Source organism: Phaethon aethereus (assembly GCF_964289735.1).
Source record: "Phaethon aethereus genome assembly, chromosome: 3".
Lineage (NCBI taxonomy): Eukaryota > Metazoa > Chordata > Aves > Phaethontiformes > Phaethontidae > Phaethon > Phaethon aethereus.
In genome coordinates this window covers 94,299,879-94,327,844 of record NC_138576.1, presented here as the reverse complement: position 1 = coordinate 94,327,844, position 27,966 = coordinate 94,299,879, and the positions used below count along the sequence as shown (strand labels likewise).

Here is a 27,966-nt window from a genome sequence, read left to right as displayed (position 1 = left end):
AGCCGGGGGGGGGCCGGGTCAGAGGAGCTGGGGCGCCCGCGCAGGCCGCCGGGACCCCCGGGCCGCCGGCGCCATCATGTACCGCTCCAGCAGCGGCCGCTCTGGCCCCTCGTCCTCGTCTTCCTCCCACCGGCTGAAAGAAGGCAGCTCGTCGGGATCCCGCGCCTCCCGCTCCAGCACATCGGGGCCGGGGCCAGGCCGCGGCCGGCCTCCCCCGCCGCCACCCGCCGCCTCTGCCGCTTCTGCCGCCTCTGCCTCTCCGCCGCGCTCCGCTTCTCCCCGTCCCCTGCCGCGGCGCCACCGCTCCCCGTCGGGCCACCGCGGCGCCTCCCGCCGATCCCCGTCGCCGCACCGGAGCAGGAGGTTGCCATCGCCGCCGGGAGGACCGGGGCCTGGGGGGACCCGGGGCCGCCGGGGAAGCGAGCACGGAGACGGCAGCAGCAGCCGGGTAACTACCGCCGTGCGCTGAGGGGTCTCGGTGCGGGGCTTGCCCCCTCCCTCGGGGCTGTCAGGCCGCGTAGGATCCCCGCCGCCTCCGCGGCCCCCGGCGATAGCGGCCACCGTCCCCCGCCCCTTGACGGGGAGTGTCTCTCCCGGCACCGGCCTCCCCTCAGCGGTACCTCGGCCCACGGTTGTGCCCTGCGGTCACCCCGTGTCGCCGCCGGCGGAAGGGCGGGAGCAAGGGGCAAGGGGGCCAGGGCCCCAAAAGTTGGCGCGGCGGTGTCCTTGCAAAATTGCACCGGCCCCGGGCTCTCCCGTTGCGGAGGGAGAAGGGCTGTTTCCCCGCTGTTCCTTAGAGAGCCAAATGGGGAAAAAAAAATAAAATCATTGATTTCTATTTTAAGTAATGTTTTTCCTTTATTTTCCATTACATTTTTATTTCTCTCTTACCAGCTAGAATAATTTTAGATAAAGCTCAGAGATGATGCTATCTTTTGCTAAGGCAAAAGGATGTAACTAGTCACTTTCCTCCATTTAACACTGGTTTGTGTTATTGTATAAATATCGTTTAATTTATGGGAAGATAACTTTTTAAATAGGATGTTGAATGAGTATGTTGTCTGAGTTCTTCCGGCTGTCATGGGCGTACAAAGGAGACTCTTACAGATTTATATCTTTGAGAGGTATTCTCTGATAGGCAGTGCTTTGTAGTTGGAGCTGTGCACAAGGTGTTCCAGTCTTCTCAACTCAGTCTTGGCAAAATCTGGTTTGGGTGTGTGAAACTGATTTGGCAGCTGAAGTGATACCATCTTGGATGCAGATGCCTTCGTACTAAACCGAAGTGTATCATTGTACTTTTTTTTGAGCAAGTGGCATTTGCTCGCTTAAGTTTTCTCTTGTTACTTCTTGGTTCAGTGATTGTCTCGTCTGCTAACAGTTACCCGCGGTATGTAGTACGTTCACTGTGTGGTTGTATTGTGCTGAAAAAAGAGATTTTCATATTGGGATATTTTAAGTTATGGTTCCATGGTCACTCAATCCAGGACATGTACAATAAAAAGAATGGTGCGCTCACTTTTTTCTCTCGCTCTGCTGTATATTCTGCCCCCTCCCTTGTGCTCACACTTGCATTTGTGAAGTTGCAGAGTGAAATGATTTGAGAAAACAATGCAGCTGAAAGTCAGCCTAACAAAAATGTATTGTCTGCTATGATTCGTTGCATGATGTGACCCCAAAAGAGAATGGGGATTGCCCTTTCTGATGGCATACAGGTTCTTGCTGGATTTCTTTGGAGCTGTAGCCATAGAAGAGATCACAGGTGATTGTAGTGGAGTTAGAATTCAGCTATTGGTGCTATTTGTTATTTAAAGGTGAGCTGTCCTGAAGCTATGGGAAGATGATGTTGTATTTGACAGTTAAGCCAAGCCAGGCTGAGAAGCTTGCCTCTGGCCATTTGTTTTTAGGCTGTATTTCACTGTTCTGCCTGTCCTATAAGTTGTGGGGTAGCTCTGCAAATTCCATTGCTAGTAAGACCCAGGTTGAAAATAAGTAATTTTTTTAAAAGGAGATAATTTTAAATCTGATTCATGTCAGTTTGTGTTGTGGCTTGATGGACAGTTGCATGGTCACAATTGACGGGATGACAAACTGGGATAAAGGAGCAGAACTTTCTTAAACTGACTTCACCATCACTCAGTCTGCCATTTCACTGTATGCATGATAGGCTATGAACCTGTGCCAAACAAGCTGTAACAAAACTTTCAATGCTGAATGTGTTGGTGGTTCAGACTTGGAGAAATTTGAAATAGGAGTTTTTGACTGGAAGCCTTCCACTCCCCTTTTAGGGTGAAAAAAAAAAGCCACCAAACCCCCCCACTTTACACAAACATTATTCTTGACACATGCTATTTTTCCAGTGTTATTTTGCACCCTTCTGGCTCAAGCAACAGCAGTCATCTCAGAAAATTGTTGCAGATTCTTGATGTTTTTCTTGCCTATTCTAATTTCAGAGAAGGATTGAAAAATTATTAATCCTAGAACTGTAGCAAGTTAGCTAGTGTTGAACTGCTGAGCCAAATAGATTTTTTGTGTATTTACAAGAATATTACTGCATTTAAGGAAAACCGTTCTCTGGGAAGCAGCTCTCACAATAAGAGGGATCTTGAGACAATTAAATGTAACTCCTTAACTTGTATTGTGCCATCTCTTGCCTATGCTAAAGACCAGTGTAAGTAATTCTTAGAGTGTATATTGTGTACATTTTTTCATGGAAGTTTTTGTCCACCAAAAGGTGTTTGACCAACACCACGACTTCTTTAATAGTGACGTTATAAAGTATAAAACACACATACAGGTTGATTTTACTTTTTAGAAGTACTGTTTACAAAATTAGCATTAATTAGAGAAAGATAAAAGTTGGGATTGTGCTGACGTTTTCCAAACAGTGGAACTCAGTGTGATCAAAACAAAGCAGACAGCAGATATGTTGGTTTAGATGGTAAAGTTTTAATAAAGTTTTCAGATTTGTATGACTGAAGACACCTTCTGCAGAAGTTTAAGGATACGAAGTGTGGAAAAATGTGGAGTTACACAAATATGTTAGTAAGAGGCATTTTGGAGCTGTCATTGAAAGGAGATGAATTCAGACAGAAGTCTGAGGAAGAGGAATTTAAGCTGCAACAAGGAGGGAGGACTTGGAAGAGGGGAGCATATGTGTAAGGGTAGAAGATGTAGGATGTGGAATGAAGACTGATGGGGTAAGGGCATGGGCTTGAAATGCAGAAAAGTTTTGAGTACAAGCTCTAAGTTACTGTCTCTACTCTTCATATGAATTAGAGTGTGGAAGAGCAGCCTTAGAGATTCCTTATTCCCTTTTTTTGATTCTGGGAGTTATTTGGGTTATTTTGGGGGGAGGGGGTTAGATGGAGTGCATGCATTCCCAGGTTATCAGCATCATTGCCCATTTTCTCATGCATAACTGGGATGCTGACTGCCAGTGGAGCTGCGTATTGGACATTGTAAGTATAGATGGTGTTAGTTTCTTAGTAGCTGGTGAAAACTTTGTGGGAATTGGAAGAGCATGGAGTAAAGGTAAAGGTTTGGGGCAAATACTGAAAAATGTAATGGAGGAGAGGAAGGTAAGGGCTGTACAGTGGGGGATTTTGGCAGACTTTATTCTTGCAAGGCTGACACATGCTGCTTTTATTTGTCCCTGCTGACCTGCGTGCTTGTTTTTTTCATAGTTTCTCTCAGCTTGTTTGCTTTCTTGTAAGAAAATTGGCTGAAATTAGAGGACTGGAGTATCTTGGGTCAAAGAGAAAGAAGAAATGAAGAGCTCGTATGCAACCTGTGCAATAATATGGCAATGATAACTATGGTTTAGGTGCTGGAACAGGAAGGGAAGAAAATACAGTGCAGTACGTAGGTAGGAATGACTAGTGGTGGTGTTCAGTGCTCCAAATGAAAAAGCTGTTAAAACTGAAATTTCTCAAACTGAAAAAAAAAAAAAAATTGCAAAGTTCAAATGTGTACCACCATAATTGCTGTCTCTGGGCAATCTGTATGGTAGTCATAGGCAATCCTAACATCCCAAACTTTCTAAATGGAAACTATTTCTTTCCTTTGCTCAGAAGTTTGTTCTGAAATGTAATCAGCACTTCGCTGTCTCCAGTTCCTAGAGATGGTTCTCATGTATGTGCCCAACTTGCAGACAGTGTTGATGGCAAGAAGATGCCCTTCAAGATAATCACTTCTTGAGGCAGCCCTCAAAATTCAATGTTATACTGGGCACATGTGAGCCTTCAGAATGTGTTTGCATGAGACACATGCACCTTGTATATGTTGTATCTCAGCCATGCTGTTGCAGGATCATATTGTGCTATACAACGCAGTTGGCCTTAAAAAGTAATTGAAATGTGTTCTGATAAATACGGGGATTCACATTAACAGAGCAAAATAGAAATCACTAATATGTTACCTTAGGACAAGGTTATGTGCACAATGGATTCTAGTGTAGTTTGGTACTGCAAGTATATTTTGTTCAGGCAAATTTGTGAGGGAGTTATTTTGCTTTCTTGTTATGTACTCTTTTGGTTCTCTTGGAGGATGGAGATGAATCTGCTGCATCTTCTCAGGGTGGATGCAGACAACACAGTGCACCTGCTGCTTGCTACTGCAGATTTCAGCCGTGAAAGCAATATGCAGTGCATGACTGGTTTGGCAGAACTGAAGCTGGTTCATGGCTTCCTGTTAAGCAGAATCTAAACCGTGTTGGTTTAAAAAAGCAAATCAATTATCTCTGTTTTCAGGCAGTCTCATCTGTTTCCCCATACTTTGATCATTCCTGTATTCTAGGGCCATACTCTAGACTGGTGTGAGGCATAACTAGTTAAGCACAACTTATGAGTAATGACATTTTCTGTATTGGGTGTGTGTCCAAAGGAAGGTCTGTGCAGAGGCAGTTAGCTCAGGCCTTCTCTGCTGTAGTTTTTTTCAAAGGCAACTTTACTTAGGTCTGGTTTAGCTCTACCAATAGCAAATAGAGATAATGGGAATTCTACTACAGAAGGTGTTGCTGTAGTCACTGGTGTTTTTTCTATTAATGTTGCGCTGATCTGCTGAAGGCAGCATGAGGTGAGGAAGACTGTTGAAAACATCACTGCTAGGAAGGTCTTTGTTTACACTGGTTTATACTTTGGTTCATGCTGTTACTAAAGTTGGAAAGGGCCAGAAATCCAGACACTTTTATTAAGAAATTCCTGGCACTGTTTTTTATGCAATGTTTGTTTAGCTGCTTCTCCTCTACAAAGAAAGGAGGACAGCAGCAAATCTGGGACTTCTTGAACTTCTCTCTGTTTTTCCACCTTCCAAAACAGTACTTTATGAAATGTATTTTTGAGTTGAAAATTTCCCTTCTAGATAATGTATATATAGAGCTTGTTATTGTCAGCTGGGATGAGAAATGAAATGCAGTCAGTATCCTCCCCTTTCTTTAGTAACTAAAGACAAATTTAAACATTTGGAACAATTGTTCTTCTAGTTTGATTTTTTTAATTGATCCATCCACCCCAAGTCTCATATTTTAAGCAGAGCAGAGTAATTTGCCTTTCTGTAGGTGAGATTAACATTCTCTGATTGATGGGCTTGCACTCTTTCTTCAATTTACAGAGACGTTCACCGAGTCTCCGCTCTGAGTCTTCACTGGAACAGAGTTTGCGGATTACTGTTGGTAATGACCGGTATTGCATTGGCACACCAGAGCGAAGGAGGCTGCCTGATAGACTGGGCTCACCAATTGATAACCTGAGTGACAGGTATGGTCCTCCGCAGGTGGGGATTCAAGTGTGTGAAACAGTAAGAATGTGGAAATGGCTGTACTCGGTGAGACCAAACATCTGATTAGCCCAGTGAATGCCTAGGAAACGAGGATAAGAGAGCAAGCGTGTAGGGATGCTTCCCTGGAATACTCTCCCAGCCTCCAGCAAATCATGGTGCAGGGGATTCCTGAACAAAAGTCGCTGCCTGTGTTCATAGTAACTCTGAACAGTTATTTCTTCTCTCATTTTTGTCAACTGCTTCTAAAACCCATATAAACTAAAAGTGCCCAGAGTATTTTGCAGGAGGGAGCTGCTTCTTTTGACATTTCACAGCTTCAGCCACCTTCTGTTTCTTATCAAACTACGTAGTCATGACTGCAAGGAAGGTTGTTTATGGATAGTGTTAAAGCTTCAACTTCCTCATTTATTGTGAGGAATAATCTACTTCCCTGATTTTTGAGAATAGTCCAGAAGAAAGTTCCAATGTAGCCTGAAGAAAATGTATTATTTTGACTAAAAACCCTGCAGAAGAGAAGTGAACGTAGTCAGATAGTCTCATGATAAAATAAGTGTTAGAATTCTTAGGGTCCCTTGATTGGAATTGGAGAGAAATATAGTTAATGAAGAGACATCTTTTATGTTAAAAATACTGCTGTGAACAGTGAAGTATAAATATTAGTAGATACTGTTTGGAAATCTTTGCCTTCAGTAGGCGAACAGGTATAATCTGGCAAAAGAAGTAAAATCAGAAGACTTTGTGCAAATAAAATTGTTCTCTTTGTCTTGAATTGCAAACTTGAAGGTGGCATAGTTTGTGCCTCAAAGCATACAATTGCTGTTTCAAGTCAGGGATAAGCATCCAGCACAAAAAAAGCACCATAACTTCCATTTTTGATGCAAATATCCCCAACTTAAAAAAAAAAAAAAGAAAAAGTAAAAGAGAGAGAGAAAAAAACAGAGGGAAGTGAGCAGAGTAAGTGAATTTCCTGTCTTTCTCAAGTGTAATGTTAAGTTTCAGCAGGTGCATAAAACCAAATGAGAGTTTAGTTTTCAGTACTGTCACTTTTACGCCTTTACCTCAGTTCTCCTGGGATTAGTGTTTGATTTGTAAATTCCCTGTGCAGTGTGCAGTCTTCTGAATGAAATGAGTGCATATGCCCAGGGAGAGTACAGTGTTTGGAAGGAGCAGGAAATGGTATGCAGGAGAATTGGCACTGCTCTGGCAAATTAAAAGCACGTGGGGCGGGGAGGTGTGTTTGTCCCATTGCTTCCTTTTCTCCTGTGAGGTTTTATATTTAACCTGTTTTGTGGTTATGATGCATAGTTGGAAGTAACATGAGGTACAGTGGAGTTTAACATAAGAGTAAAAATGACAAAGAACATTCACTTTCTCTCTGTTACAGGACCCATAGATGAAAAAAAATGATCAGGATAGACTCCTAAGAAGGTGTAAAAGTGACAGATGAATCAAAATGAGAGTAAGAGAAAGTGACACCTTGTAGACTTCAATTTTTAAGTGACTTCCCATATATTTGTAGTGTAGGTATGCAAGAACTCCATGTGGTTACTTTTTTTTTTTGGTTCAATCTGTTTGTGCTGGCTGTGCTTGTGGTGCCTACTGTCCAGAAGCTTAAAGTGCGTGACAACCTAGACATCCCTTAGCTTTTCCTAAATCTTCTAGGTACTGCTTCTGAATTGCAAATTTCTTCGCTGTTTAGCCATTTTGGTTGTTTTTAAAAGACACTTTGTATTCAGTTAAGGACATTGTTTATAATGTTTTTTTTTGTCACCTATTTTTTCCCCTCTGAGTGACTGCCCTGGTACTGGGTCACTGACTTTATATATATCATCGGTCTTTAAAGTAGCCCTTATTATGAATCGTCATTGGATTTAATACTGGGCATATCACATTCTTACTTGGCATGTGGTATGTTCTCATTCTCATAAAAAAAAAATAATAGAGAGTTTTCTGAAGATGTCTCTTCAAACGTTGAAGTAATTGAAGCAAATAATTCTGAATTTAGTTATTCTCAGGTACTTTTGCTAACTACTCAGAGTTTTCAAGCACTCACTTTTACAAATTGTTCTCTGTAATTTGCAGGGCCCTGGGATGGTAGAGAGGTTCATTTGCCTATATAGGAAATAAAATACTAAAGGATAGAAATCAGGGATGCTTTTGGATTCTTCTGTAGCAGTGGATTTTCAGGATGCCCAGGAGAATTTCTCAAGGTGTGTGTCCACGTGCAGGTTCATCCTAAAACATCTGTAAGAACTTGCCCTGAGTTTCTAGGGCAGCTGGCCTCCTGCACATGTCTAAGTAAGCATACTGAATGCTGCTGGCCTGTGACTTCGAGGTCACCTAAGCAGCTTCAGTCTTCTACTTCAACAGATTAGGTTTTTTTTGTCTTCCAGAATCTCAGTGGTTGATCTGAATCTCAGAATCAGTGAAGAATATCTGTTATCACTCTCTCTGTCTTCCATCTTTCCCCTTGTCAGTATTTTTAAGACATCCTACTACTATGTGGGCTGGCATAAGCTATACGGAGCATCCCACCAATTCTTTCAGCTGAGGTTAATCCAAAAGATTAGACCATATCACTGCAGAGACTTGGTCTGTGTTAAGCTGTGCTCTGAAATAGCATTTTTTTTTGGCATAATATCAAGAGTGACAGTTGGCTTGAGTGAACAGCTCATCTGTCTTCCTATTCAAAGACTCTGTGTTAAGGTCCTGTTGGTTGCTGACAGCAGAATGTTGAAGAATTTCACCAGACTGTGGGTATCTCTAGGTTTGCTTTATTAACAACTCAGAGTTGGGCCATCACCTCAGTGAGTGGCAAAAACTTACAATACAGACCTTCTATATATAGTCCTTCGTAGTATTATGTAACACAAAAGATCTTGGTGTTTTTCCACAAAGTCTCATTTCTTAGTATTTCATCCAACCAATCCATCAATTTTCCAGCTTCAGCTTATTCTTATCATTCTGTTTCAGTTCCTTTTCTGAAGTTGCTGTTCACTGATGCAATCTCGGTCATCACAGTCGCTTATCTTTCTTATCATTCTTCACCTTCAGTCTTCTAAGAAAAACTCAGGATGTTTTATTAACATGTGCTTAACCTATGTCTAATGTTGAATGTTTTACGCTTTCTAAATTGCTTTCTCTATATAAATCACTTACCTCCTATCTTTGTTATGTCTTAAACTTAATACTTAAGACTGATTATCTATTGATTTAACTTGACTGGGTTTTAAACCAGCCATGGTAGGGGCTATACAGGGGACAAACGAGTGGTTTTGGCATGGACCTATCAGTATTGTCTTGTAAACACCTGCATTCTATTAATTAAATCTACCAGACTATATCTATTTATCAGCTATTCTTTCTATTATTTTCTAAGTATAATACAATATCCTGCCAATAATTTATTTCCCTTTACAAGAATACTATTATTTATTTCTGTTTCTGTGTATGTGAATAAATATGCCAGAAAGTAAACTTACCTTACGCTAGTTATAGTTCTCCGAGGCATCATGTCTATATAGTCTGTGGTCTGTTCTCCTTCTCTGAAAATGCAAATTCTAGTAATTCATGGATTTTGTCCTGGTGAAGGAACTGGGATGGTCACAGTGGGACCACCTTGTATCCTCTGTCAGGGATGCAATAGCCTGTAGTGGACATTGCTGGCTAAAAGCACAGAAATGAGTTAAGAGGGACATAGCTCTGTATGTATTTACAGAAACTGTGTTTCAAAGAATCACAGTTTCTGTAAGGCAGGTAATCCTTTTCCTCACACCTGTATTTAATCTTTGGGTTTGAAATTTGCATCTTAGCTATTCAGAGTGTATTTGGAACATCTTTCTAGTTGTAAATATAGTAGGTTTGCTGTTCTTTTCTTTCCAAAGTATGATTAAATATTCCTTTTGCTTTGTCACTGCAGTCAGAGCATTTGAATTGTAGGTGACACCTGGCAAGCATGCATGTAAATTATTTGCCCAAAAATCAGCAGACAGTGTATGGTGAAATAGATCTGTTACTCCACCAGGTGTGTTCATGCAGCTTGGTTTAGCAGGCTCTCGGAAAAGGCGACAGTGGGGATAGACATAGCTTTATGTAGGCCGTGAGCAGCAAATTTAACTCTAGCTACTTTTTAGATATTTTGATGCTTTTGGAGGGTGTGTAGTTTGCTGGAAACTGGAAAGATACCATCTAATACTGTGGGTACTAATGTATGCCATATTTGCCTTATAAGATATGTTGGACTGATAAATCATCTAATAATGTATGAAATGCTTTGCAGTGATGCAGGTTAGAGATAAAGTGGAGTTTTGTGTTGGTATTGTTCTTAGATATGCATGTGTGAACTATGAAAATACTCAAGAAAAATACCTTGTCCATTTATGTCTGTTCTTCTTTAGTCTGGTGACTTTAAACACGGAGGCTGTAATTTATCTGCAAATTTTTTTTAAGATGTCATCTGGCATGACTTGATTTGTCCCTTCTCTGGGTTTTCTATCCCATTGATTTCACTTAAGGAGCACATTTGCTTCCCATTCTTGGAGGATCTTTGTAGATTTTTTAAATACCTGTGAGTAAAAAGCAGCTGGTAATTTTAAAGTGGTTTGGTTTCTTTCTGCCTGATCTAAAGAACAGTCCCAGAAAAGTTTTTAGGGGTGAGTAAAAAGGCCTTAGTTAAAACACTACTCCTAATTGGAGGGCTCTGTAGGAATCAGTCCAAAAGAAGATACTCCAAGCTAGTTATTCTGGTGTTTTGCCAGTTGCATGTTCACTGTGTGTAATAGTGCAGGATCTGGCACAAAGGAATGATACTATTACATTTACTATCCCTGGTTCATGGATATCTTACCAAAAAAGTGCTTCTTTTTGGATATAGCAGTTCATGTGATTAGTGACAGTCCTGTCTACAGATCTGTTGCAACAGAAAATGTTGCTAGAATTTGTGGTCCTTGCCCACAGCTGAAAATAAAAAGAGGATCTGGTTGCATTTGCCAGAATTACACCTTGAATAATTCATATGAAATGTGACCTTGGCATCTTGCTGGGAGAGGTGAGGAAAGGGACTGTGGTCTGAAATATGATAGTAAGGTTTTTTTGGAACATGTAGTCTTTCTCCTTCACGGAAATAAATCCATCCTATCAATTTTTCAAGGCTCTCCTTCTGCAGTATGAGTTGAATTGTTCATGTCACTGTGTTTGCAGGTGATTTCCTAGCAGGCATGTACAGTACCATTAAAAATAAGTCTCCCTCTCTCCTCTGGCCTTTAAGTACATAAAATGTTGTTTCTGTTTAGTGATGGAGATGTTATTCTGAAACCCATTTGGAAATTTCTTACTCTTGAGTAGGAGTAAGACTTGATTTACCGACTCAAGTACTTATGTTTATTCTGTGCTTCTCTTACACAGGGATGATATGGCTGACGGTCCGATCTTCACTAGAGGCCTCTCATGTCCTCGAGGCCTTGATAGATATCCATCGCATGAAGATCAACCTTCAAGTCCCTTCATCATGAGACATGATGAAGACTACCGCAACAGAGATGTTTTCCTCCATCGTTCAGATTATAGTCCACATTATGGTCGTCGAGAAGAGCTGCCTCGTGGATCTGACAGAGATGGTGACAAACTCAGGAAATCCTCCTACCCATCAAGGCCAGAAGAGAGGGGACGAGAAATAAAGCGTCCACGGTACGAAAAGGATGAGAAGATGCATGGTGTGAGTGGAGAGCATCAAGGTTTCTCATCAGGAACACGAAACTATCGCAGACGAAGCCGCAGCCGCAGTAGAAGCCCGAGCCCGTCATACCTGAATGAAGAATTCCGAGAGCTTGACCGTGCAAGGAGGAAAAGAGAAGAAGAAGAGCGTAGTAGAAACTTGAATCATGATGTTTCAGGCAGTGGTTATGTGATCCCCGGCTTGGCTAACACACTACAGACTTCTGAGCCTCGGTATACGTACAGGCCTGAGGAAATCCCATCCATGCCCAAAAAATCTATTTTGAAGAAACGAGTGGAGATGGAAGTAGAGTCTCCTATTCAGGTTTGATCTGTCTGTCTGTCTATATGTTTCTACTTTCCAAAGCAGTCACTTCATGATAGAGAATGTTAGTATGTTTTCCAGAATAAAAAAGGCAAATCTTTACATTTTCCTGTCTTTGAGAGGATGGGTATCTTTTTGTAGTCCTATACAAGTTATGATTGCATTAGAAACTTTAAACCGTGAAGGTATTTAATGAAGAATCATATATATATAAAAACTGAGGCAGAATAAAATATCCTTGCTGAAATTCAGCCGAGGATGCTGAGATGTGGGCCTGCTTTTATAGAAAAGCTGAGTCTTTTTGTACCACAGGCAGTCAGGACATTGATCGAAGTTCTCTGCCTGTCACAGTGCCTCTTTCTTGTTTCTTTATAGATTTAGAGCTATCTGCCTAATGCATCCTCAGTACTTCTGACTGAAAACATTTTTGAGTTTCCTTATTTTTCGCTTGGGACTGTAGGCTGGTATCAACCTTACTTCGTTTGTACACAAGCTATACCAATTGAGTCTGAAAATTAGAGCAATGGAAAGATAAGCGGCTGCAAACACTGTGATAAATTGACTTTCCTTTTCTCATGTTTTAGCAACGACTGTGATAAATTGACTCCTTTTCTCACGTTTTAATGCGTCACTTCTGATCTGCCCGTTGTTCTGATCAGTGTTTGTTTGACAGTGACATGTTTATCTCAGGAGGTGCTCCAATACTGAGGATCCCATTGTATACCGATTATTGGAAATCCTATTTAACATGGCATTAATTATATATATCTGAAAAAGTGACTGGGAATAACCCCAGTGCAGTTGTTTTTACCTGTCTTAAGGTGTTGAAATCCTGTTCGTCTGTGGTTAAATTCAAAGTGTAGCCAAAATTAAGTTATGTGGTTTCAATTTAAAAGTTTCAGTTCCTATGCTTGCAAAAAATTAATGAAATATAATTGTGATTTTGTGTATTCTCTGAGATAAGCATTCATTGCTGGACATGACGTTCCAGAATCATTAGGCAACTTGTTCTGTAATCTTCTGTGTTCACTTTCAACTGTATATTGTCTTTTCTAACTCTTTTCTTCAGCTGTGAACTCAAGGAGAAGTTAACATGTTCCTTTATTTGTTCTGTGAGGTGCATAGTCGCCTCAAAAGGTGCTGTAGTAAATAGTAACTTCTTTCTCTTTCAGTCTGAGGGCTTTTCAAGCAGTGCAGCTCCAAGCAAGGATCTTCCTCTTCTTTCTAGTCATTCATCTTTGCCCCAGAGCAACAACACGGCTCCTTTTGCCTCTGAAGTGGAGAACTTTCTCAAACGGTTTAACAAAGACTCTGTTGTGGAGTCTGCAAACAAGGAGTTGCGTGATGGTTTATATGAGTGGAGCCCACTTTCTGGGGCTCCCAAAGACGCTTTCACATTTGAAGAGAAGTTTGGAAGCTTCTTAAGTCACAAGGAAAAGATAGAACCTAAGTCAGAGCCTACTGATCGCCATACTGACTTCCTGCTGCCTCACGAGAGGGCCAGTCAGGATGGCAGTGGTTTCTCCCGGATTCTGGGCATGATGGCTGATTCTGTCAGTGCTCAGGAGAAGAGGAGGCGTAGTTTTCCTGACATCGAGGATGAAGAAAAATTTCTTTATGGTGATGAGGAAGAAGACACCAAAACTGAATCTCTCCCCATTCAGAAGCCCCCAGTGAGTTGTGGCAATGAGATAATAAGCCAGAAAGTGAGCCCATCTCGTTCTCCTGCTCCAGCTGTCAAGCTGGATCCTTTAGAAGAGTCTAATGCTGAGTATGCAAAGATCCATGACTTACTCAAAACCATTGGACTTGACATTGGTGTTGCTGAAATTGGAAAACTGGCTGTTCGTACCCAGGAACGCCTTCATGGCAAAAAGTTGGCATCTCGTTCTCCTGATCGTCGCTCTTCAGATCCTCGCAGACTGGACCCTTGGGACTTGCGTCGCAGCCGGAGTGACACTCGTTCTCCCGAGTCAGGCCAGCAGCGCTCAGCATCACCTCCAGTCTCTTTCCAGCAGTCTAAAGATGCGTCCTCTCTTCAGAAATCAGAATATACTAAGAACAAGCCAGTGGGACAGGATATACCTCCATGTGCAGCAGAACAGCCTCTTCCTTCTGTCTCTCTCATTCCCTCAGTTCCATCAGCTCCTGCTAGTTTGCCGCCTACACCTACTTCTGTTTCCCAATACCAAATTCCCAACTATTCCCAGTTCACTGCCACTCAAATGCCCCAAAACTATCCACCTCCCACAATGGCTCCTCCAGGATATGATGCATATGGACACTATATGGCGTATGCAGCCCCTGGCTGGACCATGTACCCCCCTGCTCAGCAGCCTAATCCTACACTGCCAGAAGCTCATGGTCTTCTTACTATGGCCATGACAGCAAACCCCACACGTCCCAACCTCCGGGTGATTGAGACAGTCTCTATGGGAAAGGATGTCCCTGATTTAAAAAGAGATGGTTCTGTGCTCGTTCATGTCCCTACCACTCCTGCTCATTCCAAAATGCCCCTTCGTCTGTCTTCGCACCCTCTCAAAAATACCACAGAAAAGATGTCAGATGAAAAAAATCGGGCAGCTCAAAAGCAGAAGGTATGTTTTCTATTCTGATACATCAAAATATGTTGGACTGCTTTATTGCTGGGGTAGAAGCTTTTCCTCTTCAGGTGCGGCTTTTTTTTTCCTAAGTGGCTCCAGTTTAAAAGCAGTTGGACTAAATTTGCTTTTGTTAAGGATTTATAGGCATTTGTCTATATTACTCTGACAATTTTAAAAAATGCGTTTAAAATCCCTTTAAGTTGTACGCCCGTAGGTTATGCCTGGACAGATGAGATCAAGCACAAAGTTGAAGTCCTTGGGGCCAGCCAAAATTTTACAGAAGAAACACATGGTGGCTGCAGCTTGGCTTTATTCTGCTTAGCTTCAGATACTGAAATACCTGAAGATATCTATATATATAAATACCTGAAGAGACGGTATAAAGAAGATAGAGCTGTTTTTTTTTTCAATGGTGTCCAGTGGCAGGACAAGAGGCAGTGGGCACAAACTGAAACACAGGACGCTCCATCTGAATGTGGTACATGGTACAATAATACCATGGTTATACATATATTAGACATTCTTCAATACCTTCTAAAGGATGTCATAATTCACAGTTGCATACAATTTTCCCTCTACATTTGTATTAATTATCCCTTAAAAGAATCACAAAATCAGAAAAACTTAAGGGAAACTGTTCTTTTACTTGGTGCTTCTGACACCAGTTTAGGTTATGCGTGTTAATGTTTTCCTATTGTAGTTACCTTGGTTTGTATGATAATTAGAGACTAGTGGGGAATAACATATTTTAAAATAGGAAACTGTAGTTATATAATTGTAAAAGGACTAGAAAATTCCTGAAAGTTGTCCATTCGGTCATTGTTGTTAAAATAAGGGCATGTAACCCAGGTTGCTCAAAGCCCTGTCCAGCCTGGCCTTGAACACTGCCATGGATAGGGCATCCACAGTTTCTCTGGGCAGCCTGTTCCAGTGTCTCACCACCCTTACTGTAAAAAATTTCTTCCTTATGTCCAATTTAAATCTACTCTCATTTAGCTTAAAACTGTTCCCCCTTGTCCTGTCACTACAGACCTTGGTAAAAAGTTTTTCTCTGTCTTTCTTATAAGCCCCCTTTATACATTGAAAGGCTGCGATAAGGTCTCCCCAGACCCTTCTCTTCTCCAGGCTGAGCAACCCCAACTCTCTCAGCCTTTCTTCATAGGAGAGGTGTCCCAAGCCTCCAGTCATTTTCATGGCTCCAACAGGTCCATGTCTGTCTTGTGCTGGGGGCCCCAGAGCGGGATGCAGTGCTCCATGTGGGGTGTCAGGAGAACAGAATAGAGGCAGAGAATCACATCCCTTGATCTACTGGCCATGGTTTTTCTGCAGCCCAAGATACAATTTGCTTTCTGAGCTGTAAGCACACATTGCCGGCTCGTATCTAATTTTTCATTTACGTATGCATATCTGCGTTAGAGACATTCTTTCAGTGTAGCTGTGCTAATGATACATTGTGTTGGTAGATCTGCTAGTAGAAGAGCTGCACATGGCAGAGGCTGGAAGCTTTTTGCCTACTCAGTTATATCACGCTCCTCAGAACAAATCCAGGCCATGGGAAGATGGACCGTTAAATCCAAGAGAGGCTCAAAAGAAGTCACTTTAAATTTTTGTTCTGAGATAACCTCTCTGCTTTTTCTTTGAAGTGACATAAAGAGGAGTACTTACACAAAGTGTGACATCAGCAGATAAGTGAGCTTTCACTGCTTGTAGGATAATAATTTCTTCAGCTACCACAGTTGAAAATTTGTTGTTAATGAAACTTGGCACTTCTGGAAGAGTTGTGTTGGCTGAAGGTGTGTGGTTTTCTCCTGCCATGACATACCCTGGTAGCTCACCTGTGCATCTTGCCACAACTTCTAGGGCTTTGTCTGCAGTACAGACATCTTTGGCTTGGGCTTAGTCCACCATTTTTTGGCTGGGATGGCTTGGAGTATAAACACTTGCATGCTCCAGTTGATGCCCCTATGCTGGCAGAAAACCCAGAATGAGGGAATGGTGTTTTGGTGATTAAAAAAAAAAAACACAAAACCCCAGAAAACTTGCAGCATTTAGGACATGTCCTAACTGTTGGTAGAACTCCTTCCAGGGCTTACTCCAGGCAGGATCTAGGGATCCTGCCAACATTTACATTGCCATAGTAGTAGTGATTCTCTAGGGAAGACAAGGCCTTGGGTCAGTTATTGTTTGTTCAAGGGAGGAGTCAGTAGTAAGCTTTAAGAGCATTGTGAAGGTAAAAAAACCTGGGATTTGTCTCTTCGAAAATGAAGTTCGGAAGGAAATGGAAATAACTTTTCAGGTTTCATTTTAGCATATTGCCTGGTTTCCTTCTATGAGAAGGAAATATGGGAAATCAATGAAAAAAAATCAATGAAAATCTGGGAAAAGCAGATTTGTGAGCTCTTCATGCCAGAGTTTACCTTACTGAGCAAGAAACAAAGTTCATCCAGGTGTTTCATTTTGGACAGTTAATGTCTGCAAAATATATTTGGTGATGCAGTTATGAGCATATTGAAGCAGAAGCCTAAATAATAGCTAAAATTGACCAGTGTCAAAGCAGGAGGCAAGATGAAGGGCTGTGAAGTCTTTTGTCAGTAATGGAACATGCTGTAGAGATACTGCATGAGTTTTGAAGAGCCATTTAGCATTGACCTTGCTTAGCCCTGTAGAAGATAGTCAGCTGAGCCTAAGTGCCTTGGGAAATGGTGCAACAAACAAAGCAATTTTTGGGAATACACTATCCAAAAGAAAAAAATCTCCTTCATATAGGGTTGAAGCATAAGCACATGATATAGTTACCTGCAGATGCAGAGGAAGAGGTGTATTTGTTGTGTTAAAATACTCAAGAACATTTTGAGAATAGTGAGTAATGTTCTGTGACTGGCAAACTCAGGTCTTGCTGTCATCCTTGCAAGACTGATTAACTTGTGTTGGGAAGAGAAGAAAATCCAGTTCCCTTCCAATCTGTTTAGGTGATAGAAGAGAGAGAAAAACTGAAGAATGAACGAGAAGCACGGCAGAAGAAACTTTACTATCTCAAGACTGAATTGGATAGGCTTCGTAAACAGCAAGGTACAGTGCATGCCCCCCTGCTTTTTTTTCCCACTGGGCTGTGTCACAAGTCCTAGTACCTCCTAGGAGAAGTGAAGACCATAATAATAATAGTCTATAGTTTAAAATGAATATTTTCATACTCTGGGTAATGCAGAACTCTTGGGAATGCAGTGACCTAATTTCTGTATTAAAATTAATTACGTCAAAATTTGGCTGTTACACTGAAGCAAGCAGTTGCTCTTCCATCTTCTTCGGCAGCTCAGTAAGTTAAATTAATTGCACTTTGTGCATTTTAGTGCCTCTTTAGAAGAAGTGAGAAATAGTAGCTGAAGATATGTCATTGTGCCTTTCAATTTTTCATGAATCTTAGAGAAGGAAAAGTCCTCTCTAGACAGACCTAATTTTTTGTTTTTAAAACTTTTGTTTGGTCCAAGTAAATAGTAATTTCCCTCACCTTTGGAAAATGATACTTTCAGGTTAGAATGTACGATTAACTTCTGTTTGTTTGGTCACACGGGGAAATAGTCATTATTAAACTGATTCTCTCTCTTGAGGATTATGGTGCCTCTCTTAGGGGTGTGTATTAAGGCAATCCTTACAGAGGTGGATCATGCAGATTTAGTGATGCTGTATCTGAGGGTCACTTCCATCTTTACAACTTCCTAGTGAAGATTCATTTGTAATATTTTATATTAGTATTTTACTTATTGCTGGAATAGTTGTACAGATCTTAAGACAATTTTCCTGTTGCATTTCCAACTCTTCTACATCCTTGATTGACTCAGGAGAGATGTTGAGGAAAAAACGTCGTGAGAAGGATGGACACAAAGACCCCCTGTTGGTTGAGGTGAACAGACTACAAGAGAATATTATGAAGGAGATTTCAGAGCTGCATAAAGAATCTGATGCAGCTGACAAGAAGCAGTCTGAGCTTGACAAAGTAGCACAAATCCTGGGGATTAACATATTTGAAAAACCCCGGAAACCATCTGTGGAAACCAAAGATTCCTCAGAAAAGAACAGCAAGTCAGAAAATGTAAAAACTCTGGAGAAAACATCTTCCTCCAACAAGGTAAAGTCTTCTGGCTTGTGTACTAATGATTTTCCCACTAAGAGGGCACTGGGGAGACAGCTGCTCCCAAACATTTACTAGAGGATCATTTGATATCACTTGTTATCACATCTCATATGCTGGTTTTGATGGTGCATGCAGGTGAGAGTCAATGTATCAGTGTTTATAATTTCCCTCAGGGTTTGTGCAGTTTGGTATCACTTACTGTTTTTTATCTTGGTTTTGCTGAGGTGTTGGTTGGATTGAACAGTATCATGAGTGTTTGTACGTGTTTGGTATCAATGCCATACCAGGAGGACAGGCTTTTTTTCTCTACAACATTTCTGGCATGGCCTGTCAAGGAAGAATGTTTGGAGCAGCAAAGCTCTCTGCAAGTTTGGAGCACATTTGTCTTCTCACTGGGTGATGATATTAACAAATTGTAAGACTTACATATGATTGTCAGCTTAACATGATTATTATTTACATGCTACATGTTCTCTCTTAAGAAATCTCAGTATGCATCAGTATGGTCTCTCTGACATGGTCTGGGCTACTGAGAGCTGAATATACCAAACAGGCTTATTGCATCCCAGAAGATAGTTTTTACTTTGGATGTAGTGTATGACGGTAACATCTGAAAGTTTATGCATGTATTCAGGAGGTTAATTATCCTGCTTTTCAGATGTTTATTCAAATATGTAACTGACATAGCTGATGGGAGATGGTAGATGCTTTTTGTGTAGACGTTACTGTATATTTTTTGCGGAGAAGAAAGTGTCAGTAGGGTAAGAGGTATTTCCTGCACGGTCACTCAAATCTACGTATCCTGTAATTTTTTCCTTATGCTTCATCCTGGTCTGGTTCAGAGAACTCATTAGATGTCTTTCACTTTAAGGCTTGCTTTTGTGTTTTGTTTTTGTTGTTTCTCTAAACATCACTGAAGTTTAGTATCCACCACTTATGTTTACAAATCATTTACTTCAGTCACCACATTGTAAAACTAGGCAACAGTTGGCAACAATGTCTGTTAAATCCTACATTACATTGTTATGTTGCTTTGTTTTCTTGACATATGGCATGTGTGAATATATTTTTCATTATTTTAACTTCCATTGTTTGTATTGTCCAAACCCATAAGCACTTGATCCCCTTTTCATAGTTCCTTGTTTTAACATGGAAAATTCTGAGTTCTGGCCAGGAACATTTAATATTTTCAGATATCTGTAGGCACATAGAACAATGCCTTTAGTCTTGAAGATTCATCTTGTAATTCTGATAAGTAACTTCTTTTAATGAAAAGAAAGATGGTGCAGGTCTTTTGACACTTGAGATCGCTTGACTCTGCCAACTTAAGGGCAAAAACATATGGCCTTCTACTTACTTGCAGGCTACCTTGTGGTCCCTTGCTGCTGAACCTGTGTCTATGTGTTGTAGTTACATAGTGCAGAGGTGAAGCTAGCTTTGTACTAGACAGATCACCCCTTCTGGGCTCTAAAGAGCAGCAAATTATAAAGGCATATTTGAGTTGGGGTTAAGCACAAACTGGGGTTAAGAGTTGGCTGTCACCTAGCTATGTGAGAAGCATTGTCTTTTCAAAGTTACGATTGAGATAGTATTATTATAGGATATATGTAAATGTCTGTAAATAACATAAACAACGACGCTTCTCAGATCTCATGAACACCCTTCCATGCACTTACTGCAGATCATAAGTTGATCTTCTCATTGTTTAAGAGAATGTCAGCTTTGCTATGTTCTTGCAGACAGAATATATGCAAATATTCATTGGGTCACTTCCTACTCTGCTACCAAGAACCAGATTGTATTGGGATATGGGTATCTGTGGGGTGCATAGTGACCTGGGTGCCTCTTCATTGTTTGATTTACAATGTATGTTGTCTGGGGTGGTGTTAATAGGAGAGAATCTATCCCTGTTTATCAAAAGGAATTTCAAGTAAGGCAGATGTTATTTAACAATTTTGAATCTGCTTAAGTAAATTTGTTCAACACTGGTAGTGAATAACTTGGAAATCATGCAACCAACTTGGGTCTGCTAAGTTAACATGCTATTCTTTCCAGACTGCCATGCGGATTAGAAATTATAAGATAATGGGCTTTCAGCCATTGAAAATGTAACTCAAAACTCAAAATACATCTAGTACTATTGTAATCTCAATTAGCAGGGCTCATTCATGATCTGTTTCAGGGATTACTTGTTTTGCTAGTCTGCAGTGTTAGGTTAGTATTAATTTTGGCTAGAGTCCTGAAATGACTGTGTATCACTGTATGGCATCTTTCTGTACAAATCAATATAAGTGCAAATATCACATGCTTAAATCACAAGATGCTTCACCTTATATACTTAGGTAATTAACAGAACACCAGCTTTCTATTATTGCTAAGCAACAGATCTTCTGGAGAATTCAGGAACTCTCAAATAATCTGATAAAGCTGATTCAGTTAAATACTTTTAGTCAACTAATTCTTACTTCCTTTTTCATTCTGCTTTCATCCACGCTACTTTTACAGTAACTTTTGAATGCTTCTTGGGGAACCATTTTAGGTCTTCTGGGCACTGTTTGGCTAGTATGGTAAATTGGAACTATTCAGATCTTTATGTGAAGCCCATAAAGTGGGAAGGGTGCATGCCATAGGGAATTTATTCATTTGGTTCCTTGATTACCTACAACCATGCAGCCATTACATCTGGGAGCCTTATTGGAAGCTCTTCACTGCAGCCACGCAGCGTCTTAGTCGGCAATACCAGCTCTCTGAAACAGTGGAATTAGCCTGGGCGCTGAAAAGCAGGTGATATATTATTTTTTTTTTTGTGTGTGTGTGGCTTCTGCTGGAGGCAGGTTCTGAGTTCTAGAGCATTATGTCTCTCCTGCCTTGTCTTAGAGAAGTGTTTCCTTTTGTTCAATTTAGGAATCAAAAACTACAAATGAAAAATCCAGAGGTAGAAGCCCGAAGCCAGCAGAACCCTCTTCACAGTCCACCAAACATCCTTTCCAGTTGGCCAATATTTATGAATATTACGATGCAGGGAACCACTGGTGCAAAGACTGCAATACCATCTGCGGGACCATGTTTGACTTTTTCACACACATGCATAATAAGAAACACAGACAGGTATGTTGCAGGCTTCCTTCACTAAGTACATTTCATATTGCTATAAATACTCACACCAAAACATACATCACAGAACTACATTTTACAAGAGAACCTGAAGTAATAACGAACCCAAGAAGTTGCTTATCAAAATTTTTTCCCTAATGTTGGACTTAAGCAGTTTGCACAGCTACCAGTGTGGTCTGACTAGTGTAAATGGGGCCTGTGTTCAGTTCGCTTGGGAGCTAGCATTTGATATTTGTGTTTTATATGTTTACCTGTTCTTTGCTATCATTTACATTTTACCCTTTTCACAGGTTATTTTCTCATTATTAATTGTGAAATGGGAGGGGAAAGAAAGGAAAACATTTCTTTGTTTCCTTCTGAATAAATATAAATATATAAATATTTGCACATTGATTTTAATGTTCAGTGTTCTGAAAGGATGTTAAAAAGGAAAAAGTCAAGTGTACTTGCCTTGCTAGTGTAATATATGAGCCTGTATACCTCTGTCACTGTGCAAATAGACCCTGGATCCTTACAACAGACCTTGGGCTTCGAAGACCCAGAGTGAGACCAAACAAGACTCCATAAAACGCATTGATAAGATAACTGTTCCTGCCAAAGGTACGTTAATTTTTTTTTAACTTGGGTGTCATCTCCCTTTGCCCTCCAGCAGGTTCCAGTTGCTCAGAGAAAAGAATTTCAACACTTTATCTTGTTATAGGAACACATATAGATACTCTATTATTAGGTAAAAGGCAAATGATTTAATTTCCTGGTTGTTCTTGTGGAAAAGGTCATGAAGCAAGAGTGTAGGAAAACAGCATGGTTCCTTCTTCTCTTCTTAGAGTTCAGTTTTTTATTTTGAATACCAGGTGACTTTTTCTTTCTCCAGCGTATTCTGAAGTGATTTTTGCTAACATATTAGAATTCAGAACATAACCACAAGAGCTTGCTGTGTTTGGGCAGATCTTGTGCAGTACTCCACACAGTCTTGCAACAGACTCTTCTGTTCAATGCATTTTTAGTAGAGGTGTCCCTGAAAAATCACTGATGAATACTTGGTAGAGCGCGGATACAGAGAGTCTGAGAAAGCAATATGGAAGGGACTGTAAGTGCTTTGAAAATTAATATTAAGATCTGAATGTCTAAATAGGCCTGCCAGTGATCAATCTCAATTTATTAATCTGTTACATACTTCTAGTAGTGCTCGCTAAAGGAGAATTTGCAGCATGTTAGGTAACTGCAGCTGATTCTGTAAGCACAAGGATGCAGTCTTGCTGAACTTCAGTGAAAATACTTGGGTTCTTTTTGTAAACCAGGTGTTCAGTATTTGAGCAGACTATACCACAAAGATGGAAAATAGGTTAAGACTATAGGAAATATTAACCTACTTGAATAGGGGATAGCCTTAATATGATGGAGAGCACTAAAATAAATTTTTGAATCATAGTAATCAAGCTTCTTCACTCTACATGTTTGCTTCTGGTGGTAGTGTTTCCCATACTGTAAGTGTAAGGAGAGCAGCATTAACTGTTCCAGAAGGAACATTGCTGGCGGTTTTGCTGTTATTCTTTGATATTTTTATCTGGCTTTGTTAAGAGCTTGGCATTTATTACGTTCTGTTTCTCTGATAATTTTCTTCGGCCTTTTCAGGCTCTGAGTTTCTGATTCCCATCACTGGATATTATTGCCAGCTCTGTCATGAATTTTTTGGAGATCAGATCTCAGCAGAGCAGCATGTGAAAAGTCATCCCCACAATGAGAAATATAAGGTTGGTAACTGGTGTACCAGGAGTGAGTCATTCCTTGTGTTAGCTTCTACTTGTTCTGTCTTCCTTTCCTGAAGAACGACATTTGACTCCTTGGAGTATATGTATTTGGTGATCTACACTACCTTCTATTGAACTAAAACGCAGAACTTCCCGCTACATAGAGACTAACCTTTCATATGCATGAGGTTGAAGCAGTGTTTTAAGTCCCAATGTTGATTTTCAAATGCTTCTGTAAGCATTCTGCTTGCCCTGCTGCAAGCTATCACTCAATTCACATTACATTACAGAATGTGGTGTTTGTAGCATCTCAATTTCTTGGTAGGAAGAAGTTCTCTGCTCTCTTAGTGTTGAGATGGCAGTTACCGAACAAGTCAAACCTGTTACAGAGCTTTATTTATTTATTTATTTATCATTGACACAGTAGCTAAAATTGTGCCATTTATGTCCACAGAAATACATAGATGAAAACCCACTCTATGAAGAGAGGAGAAATCTAGACCGTCAAGCTGGATTGGCTGTAGTTCTGGAAACAGAGCGCAGGCGGCAGAGCGAGCTGAAACGGAAACTAGTCGAGAAACAGAAAGAAGAAAAGGATGAGAAGAAACCAAAAATAATAAAGAAAGAGGAAGCAAAGACCATTCCAGAGCTTGGAGAAGGGACTAGTGAAACTCAAGGCAAAATAGATTCTTCTGGGCGAAAAATGGGTATCAAGCTTAAGCTGAAGAAGGAAGATAAGAAGGAGGAGAAAAAAGAAGAAAAGAAAGAGGAGTCTAAAAAGGAATCACCAAGCCAGACTTCCTTTGGGAAATTCAGCTGGAAAAAGACTGAGAGAGAGGATAAAACCCCAGGAGGAGCTATTCCAAAGGAGGAGAGTACAGAAGGAAACAAAGAGGAGAACAAGTGTCAGTCTGGGAAACCCCATGTCAAGCCCATTGAAATCAAGCTGTCTGGGAAAACTGTTATTCCACACACTAGCCCGTGGACACCAGTTGTTTCCACGACAATACCAGCAAAAATTCTACCCAATCTGCCAGTCCCCACCATGATTTTCAGGAAGTCTACAACTGCAACAGTTAGCAAACCAGCACCTTTGAACACCTTTTTATCCATAAAATCCTCTGGAGCTACCACCAAACCACTGCCTGTGGTGAAAGAAACCAATGCAGATCTTCTACTGCCTCCGGATATCATCTCAAAAGCTTTTGGAGGCGAAGAAGTAATTTTAAAGGGGGCAGAGGAGGATTTGAAAGCAGCAGAGAAAAGTGAGTCTTCTCAGACTTCTGATATACCACCTCCACTCCCTCCTCCACCAGCAGTCCAGCAGACCGCTGTCATGCTTGCAGATGAAGTAGCTCCTGGTGTGTCTGAAAGTGAACAGACAATGCTGGCAATGCCTGTGAGACCCCCTCCACCACCACCCTCAACTGCTTTCAGTGAACAGGCAAAAAAGGTAGAGAAACGCAACTCTTGCTTGGCCACAGCCAATGCTAAAGATCTCTATGATATTTTCTACAGTAGTGGTGGAAAGGGTTCAGCCGATGGCAAGCTTGCAAGTTCTGCACTTCCAAATGGAGAAAACTCTAACCTAACAAAACCTTCAGACTTATCTGCAAACCCTAGAACAAATAATAGCTCATCCTCCTTGAAAGAGGATTCTCAGAATGTGGCTACTGACGTTAGCCAAGTCCACACAGCTGAGAGAAGCTCAGAAGTGGAGAAAACTGATATTCAAGACACTTTAACACTTCATACTGAGATGAGCCCTGACATTGAAAATGGTATTCAGAAAGATGTAGCTAAAAAATTTCAGACTCCTCTTTCAACAGATGTTTGGACTAAATTGAAAGAAGATTCCTCACAGTGTAATAATCAAATAACGAGGAATTGGGTTCTTGGTGAGAATCAGGCTGAAATGAAGAAGAAATCACTTCATCCTCAGCTATCAGAAATGTTGGTCACAGAATTGCCAGAAACAAAAACTGCTTCTGGTATCCAGATGCCTGCAGAAATTGGACTTGTAGATAGAGGAAGTAGAGAGCAGGTAGGCAGTCAGAAATTCTGTGATCTACAGAAAACAGAGGTCCAAGAGAAAGTTGGACAGGAAGATGCAAATAAAACTGTGGTTACTAACACAAATGTTCCTGGTACCTTGGAGAAAGGTGCAGAGATGAAAGACTGGGACATAAAAGCGGTAAAGCCTGAGCTTAGCTTATACCCAAAGACTTTGTTACCTGAAACACAGAATGAAAATCAAAATTTGGGAAATTCCCATTTGGTAGAGGAAAAATCAAGTGTTAACTGTAGAACTCAGTCAGAAATCGATAGCCGAGACTTGCTCTGTGATTCTCAAAACATTTCAAAAGAAAAAGCTTTAGTAGCTGTAATGACAGAGCAGAATTCTATTGATGCTTCCTTAAAAGATGTAAAACTGAAAAGTGTAGCTTTGGAAGGAGTCCTTGGTGAAGGTCCTGAAATTTCAGAAACCCAAATTAAGATTTCAGAATTGACAAGAAGTCCTGGTGAATGGGACACTTCCAGAACTATTAATGGAGAAGAACAGGTCCTCACAACCCGTTCTTGCTCTGAAAGTGCTTGGAATCTGTCAAATACTCAAAATTTAGAAATAAAAACTGGTTTTAATGAAGTTAGTGCTTCAGAATTGACGGAGGTACAGCCAGACACCTCTCTCAACAACACAGAAACTAGAAGTTGCATATTAGAAGCTCAAGAAAAAGTTCGACCTGAACCTTCAGGCCATGCAGTATTAGATAACCAAACCCAAAAGCAGGAAGTTGCATGGTTAGTCAACGCCTGCTCTACGAACGTTGTTGAACTCAGATCCAGTGTAGAATTAGTAGTTGAAGTTGAAAAAAAATCATTAGGGCACACTGGTTCTGATGTGACGTTAGATAATGTTTTTGCCAAGAGAGATGCAAAAGAAGTAGGGACTGCAGGCTTTTCTAGGGCTCGCTCTCATCTTGTCCAAGATTCAGTAGTTGCTTTATCAGCAGATTTCCAAAGGGAGCATTTTTCAGAAGAAGCTGTCCACTCCCCAGAAACAAAGCATGAGGCTGTAAGAACCTCAGCAGCCACTGACTTTCATCTGAATACCACTCACTCAGGATTGAACACCGAGCAATCTGAAAGTCTCTCGGCAAATGTTCCTGTGGGTAACAAGAAAGTTTCTTTGACATCAGAAGATGTGAAACACAATGAGATTCCCTCCCAGAAAGCAGAGCTTGAGTTCAAAAGCACTGATTTCAGTTTGGGAGATGCTGAGGTAAAACATGAATGCTTCAGCATTCTTACAGCGGGACTTTTAAATGAGAGTACGGAAGAAGTCTCAAAACTAGAAACTATTGCATCCATTAGGCTGGAGTCCAGTAAACTTAAGAAGCTCAGCATTGAAAAAACAGTGGATGAAACAGAGATTACTGATTTTGTTACATTGACTCCTGGTAGTCGGGAAGATAAATTTTGCACACGGATTTCTCAAATAGCTATGCCGCAGCTTGGATTGCAGTCCTCAAATAGTGACACTACAGAAGTGGTCATGCCAGTTCTAGAAATGCAGGGCGTTTCTCCTGCGTCTGAGATCCTTCTGCAAGTGGAGGAGAGCAAAGGTGGCACTGTTGAAATGCCATCACTGAGTTGTGATGGAGGCAGCACTGAAAGTCAGGGTTCTGGGTGTGTGGAAACTTTCCTTCCTGGGCTCAAAGAAACACCTGGAAAGGAGGGTGGCTCAGGAGGCAAGGGAATATGCACCATTCAGAGCAAAAAGACTGAGCAAACAGAAACTGCTGACAGTAGTTTGGAAGCTACAAAAAATTCAGGAATCACTGAAAGCTTAGCAGAAAGCCCAGTGGGTTGAAGTGAACCCAGCCGGTCCCAATATTTGAGGAGCTAGAGCTGGGATTATGTATATGTTTTTGTTTGTTTTTTTTTGTTCCAGTTGAGGATTTTGGGTGTATTTTGCATCCTGTGGTAGGACTTGACTGAAGTGAAACTTACATCATTGGAAACCAGACACATACTTTATTCTGTACATAATTAATTGTGTAAAATGTTTTTTCATGTGAATTTTTTTGCCAATTTCTTTTCTACACTCTGCTATTAAAATGGAATCTCTCGTTTATAATGCGTGCGTCTTTGTTGTTTATTTTTGGGGGCTTTTATTCTTTGACCTTTCGTGGATGATTTCCAGCTCACCCTGTTTGTGTCAGTAGCACCATGAGTAAACCAGATGCTGGGACAAGCTCAAGAACAGCAATTTAGAACTTGAGGAAATGGAGACTTTCAGAAGAACTAAAACTGAACATTTCTTTGAACTGTAATGCATGGTTTTGTTTACTTTCATTGTTTGAAATGCAAGAATGTGATTAGAGTTGATTTTATTTGTTTGTCTATCTGTCTCTGTGATTTGTAATTACTGTTGTATTACATCTGTACTTAAGCTGTTTCATTGTATTGTATAAGCACATGTATGGATGCCACATCACTAAGCAAGGGGAGAAAATCTGTCCAACTGGCTTGTGGAGAAGAAGACTAATCGGTAAG

At 40.8% G+C, this 27,966-nt stretch overlaps 1 protein-coding gene across 1 annotated transcript; it reads left to right on the top strand.

Annotated features, from left to right (window-relative positions):
* Positions 1 to 76: 76 nt before the first annotated feature.
* On the top strand, positions 77 to 27,879 carry ZNF318 (zinc finger protein 318; the record flags this gene model as incomplete). The annotated part of the gene is made up of 10 exons (XM_081997378.1): positions 77 to 448; positions 5,608 to 5,753; positions 11,179 to 11,812; positions 12,985 to 14,409; positions 17,385 to 17,484; positions 18,252 to 18,538; positions 21,449 to 21,652; positions 22,159 to 22,258; positions 23,291 to 23,409; positions 23,861 to 27,879. The coding sequence occupies 10 exons, from the start codon at positions 77 to 79 to the stop codon at positions 27,278 to 27,280; spliced, it is 6,807 nt and encodes a 2,268-aa protein (XP_081853504.1). The 3' UTR covers positions 27,281 to 27,879.
* Between the last annotated feature and the right edge of the window lie 87 nt (positions 27,880 to 27,966).